Genomic DNA, 3,910 nt, shown 5'->3' with positions numbered 1-3,910 from the left:
ATATATATATATATGTATATATATATATATATATATATATATATGTATATATATATATATATAAATATATATATATATATATATATATATATATATATATATATATATATATATATATATATATATATATATATATATATATATATATATATATATATGTATATGTGTGTGCATGGATGTATATTAATGTATATTTATGGCGGATGTTTATCAGTATCAGTGACTTGTATTTTCCTCTCTCGTAAGACGTTCTTTCACAGTGCAACTGCCAGGTTGTCCTCCTTTTACGCCTTGAAAACCTTTCTACCCAGTTTCCCTTTCAGCGCTGAATGACTTCATAGGTCTCAGTACATTTAAAGTGGAAAGCGTATAAGAACCGACTGACTTTCTTAAATGTTCTCGGAATAAGAAATTCACTATTAACAGAAGGACGAGGGAAGTCACACATCTCGACATTTCAAATTTCATTGTTAGTTTATTGTGACAATCGTGTTTCTAGGTTCCAAATATTCACTTAGCAGGTAATACAACACAGAAACTCAAACAGCTACTTCATTTTTGGATCATAAATTTGAATCATTATTGATACAATTCATGAAGAATTAGTGCATTTTAGGAAGCTAAATATTTTAGGATGTGGGCAACGTGCCCATAAAGAAAGACAAACCGGAAGTTGGCATCATAATCTTCAATCGTGGGAAGGTTGATAAGCAACTGTACTCTGGCATCCCTAACATGAATTGGGAAGTGAGTATTTTTGATTACCGTAAAATATGAGATTACATAAGACCTCAACGAAAGGAAAAGAAAGTGCCTTTTGAAGTGAAAGCATTGAAAGAAACAGCTATTGATAATGAACGACTACATAACCAAGCAAAGATGTGATGTCTTAATCTGGAAAAAAGAATAGTTGCTATATTCTGTTTGCTTAATCCTGAAACCAGTTGGTTAAGAGTTATTTCAGACTGTTATTTCTACCTTCTGTATTACCTAGAGGATGTGGAGGGAAATTTATTATATGTTAGATGAAATTAATCTTCTAGAAGTTACTGATGCTTTTTATGTCGTTCATTTGCATTCGCTTTCATTACATGAGTCTTTCCATTCGAAGAAAAATAATTGTTAGAGTTAGATCTCTGTCACCCGCAAATCAGGGAGATAAACATATTAAATGGCCTCAACCAAAAATCCTGAGAAAGACGTATAGGCCTCGTTGAATGGGTGTTCGTAAATCGTTCCCCCTTGCAATTCCAGATGGACCTTTTCTCCAGCATTTAAAATGAGCAGAACTGAGTTAGAGCCTTGCTGGTAATCATTCCTGCTGCCGTAGGCCGTAACTTGATAGATTCCTCCCTTCATGAGTGCCAGCCTAAGGTGGAAATTTGCCTTAATAATGTTAGGAGAGAATTTGAGGTCTTAGCTAAAGAAGGGGTTTAATTTTTTTATCTATAGTGATAGGAGAGCTGTATGAATGACGCATAAAACTGGACATTTTCCATTCGCTAACCCTTTAATGAGATTATAACTTCAGGGATGATATAATTTTGATCAAAAACAAGATTCCTAAAAAATGGTTAATAACTATTCAGATTTGGTGCGTCCTTTTACATTTAATATCTGTGATGAATGCTCCACGAGCATAATCTCAGTGAGTGAAAACAGCAAAATATTTACAGAAGTACTCACGTGAAGTCGTCATTTTGCGGAGAGATGGCGTGAAAAGAAAAGTAGTAAACCCCGTTGCAAGGAGCCTGGAAATCGTTAGTTGACTGGGACCACCCTCCTATGTTCGTTAAGACTTCCTGTAAGGATATTTTGGATAATCGGGACAAGAAGACAAACTTCCTTTGAAAGGCAGATAGATACAGAAAGCTTACACACATCCATGTCAGTCCCTGCCCCCTGGAAAAAGCTAATACGAAACACTACGGTCTCTCTCTCTCTCTACTCTCTCTCTCGCTCTCTCTCTCTCTCGTCTCGTCTCTCTCTCTCTCTCTCTCTCTCTCTCTCTCTCTCTCTCTCTCTCTCTCTAACTTTAGAAGCTTATTGAAAAGAACATTCAGCTTAGTAAATCAACTCCTGAGAATGAATATAAACAACCCGATTAGATATAGGACGTCTTTGAAGTAAAAAACACTCTTGAATAAGAAAGAAGCTTCAGATTCTAACCTGAAAACCAACTTTTCGTCCAGCAGTAAGACTTCTTTGATCTGCTTTTCTGACAGTGAATCCTCCTCGACATCTGATGGACGAAAAGACGTGAATAGATATAATTTCTTTAGTAATTCAAAACACTTCTGATACTAATCTCTACGTTTACCAACACGCAAAAGAATGCTTTCTTTATGACCTGGTGAGGAAAGCAATCAAGCATGACTGGTTTTTCAATGTCGAAGTTCCTTTCAATAACGTGATATATAAGGTTACGACATGTAATTCCTTTGTGTATGTTGTATGCCATATATATATATATATATAGATATATATAATATATATATATATATATATATATATTATATATATATATATATATATATATATATATCTTCATAACAGAGCTTCTCCCTATCTTACAGTCTTCGAATTAAATCATTATTTATTATGAAAATCAAACATTACAATTTGAAGGATGTATCTAAGAGTGGAGAGTTAAGTGAAAAATTGGATATGTAGGGAACTTGAAAGTACACGAATGGCTAATTATGTATTTATACGGCAATGTCGTTCGTTGTAACACTTCATGAACAAGTATCATTTTCATGCAACAATTTTACAAAGGCTTTTTTTTTATTATCACATCGAAATATCCCCTTTTCATAATCCTTATGACGAGAATACATATAAATTTCAACAAACTTCATAAGACTTAATTTCAGTCACCATTTGTCCTTTGTAGTTGCTATTTCAAAAGTACTCGTTATCAGTTGTTTCTTACCTTACTGGAGGAGGACTCCTGACGCCCTGGGATGCCACAAATCCTGTCAGGCAGATCAGGTACAGAATGGAAATGATGTTCGGCATAGTCGCCATCTTGAAAATGTGGATCTAGAAAATTCGTGTAAGAATTGGGTGGACGATGTTTATCTTAAATCGTAATTTTTGTTTGTTATTCGTAGATATCTAGTGTGAGTTTTTGTTATCTACTTATAATGGTTTGTATTCACTTCTACTCATTTTTCTTATTCATTATCAATTCTACTCCCTATTTTAGCTTCTTCCCTTCCTGAAATAAACTTTTCGAAAGCTGGAATCGGCGAATTCATGGCCCATTGACATATTCCGCAAGAATCTATATTCATTTACGATAAATAATGATCATAATTGTCTTTGATATTCAGTAAATGTCATCACGCTTCAAGGATGATATCAATGTCTGAAAAGCCACTCTGCCTGTATGCACAATTTGTAAAGTTGGTTTAAATCCCGGAGAAGTCATCTTTCATCGTCTGAAGGACTTTCCGCTTTCGTGAGTTTCGTAAATTTATTCAAGAACCATTATAGATAAACTTCTGGTTTTCCTTTTTACTCACCGCATATACAAATTTTATTAAAAGGCACAGAGAGCGTTATTTCCTTTTGTCCATTTGTCAAAAACGTAGGAAATCGTAATTTAGACAAATACCAGAAGTGTCCGTTTTAAAGATACCCTGATGCTAGGAAATTAATATGCAATAGAGATACGTACGTATTCTACTTTAGTCTTTTTTTCCCCCGTGGCTTGAAAATCAATCTCTTATTTATAATCATTTGGGTTGATATTCATAGTACTACGAGGAACCTTCATGACAAATTTTTTGAATATTTGAAGAAAATGTTTGAAAATAAATAATTGAATACAATCCCTTTTTCTGAACGAGAACCTGGTTTTCTGTTTCAAAAAAAAGAAAAAAAAAAAAAGCTCTAAGAAAAT

At 33.7% G+C, this 3,910-nt stretch overlaps 1 protein-coding gene across 1 annotated transcript; it reads right to left on the bottom strand.

Annotated features, from left to right (window-relative positions):
* Window positions 1–452: 452 nt before the first annotated feature.
* LOC135216315 (complement C1q-like protein 4) lies at window positions 453–3,041 on the bottom strand. Its single transcript, XM_064251486.1, has 4 exons — window positions 2,936–3,041; window positions 2,170–2,242; window positions 1,687–1,802; window positions 453–1,369 (listed from the first exon to the last, which is right to left on the bottom strand). Exons 1-4 carry the CDS (start codon window positions 3,028–3,030, stop codon window positions 1,168–1,170), a joined length of 486 nt encoding a protein of 161 aa, XP_064107556.1. The 5' UTR covers window positions 3,031–3,041; the 3' UTR covers window positions 453–1,167.
* Window positions 3,042–3,910: the final 869 nt, after the last annotated feature.

This window comes from Macrobrachium nipponense, chromosome 6, assembly GCF_015104395.2.
Source record: "Macrobrachium nipponense isolate FS-2020 chromosome 6, ASM1510439v2, whole genome shotgun sequence".
NCBI lineage: Eukaryota > Metazoa > Arthropoda > Malacostraca > Decapoda > Palaemonidae > Macrobrachium > Macrobrachium nipponense.
The sequence above is the reverse complement of the archived record's forward strand: the minus strand, read 5'-3'. Positions and strand labels throughout refer to the sequence as shown.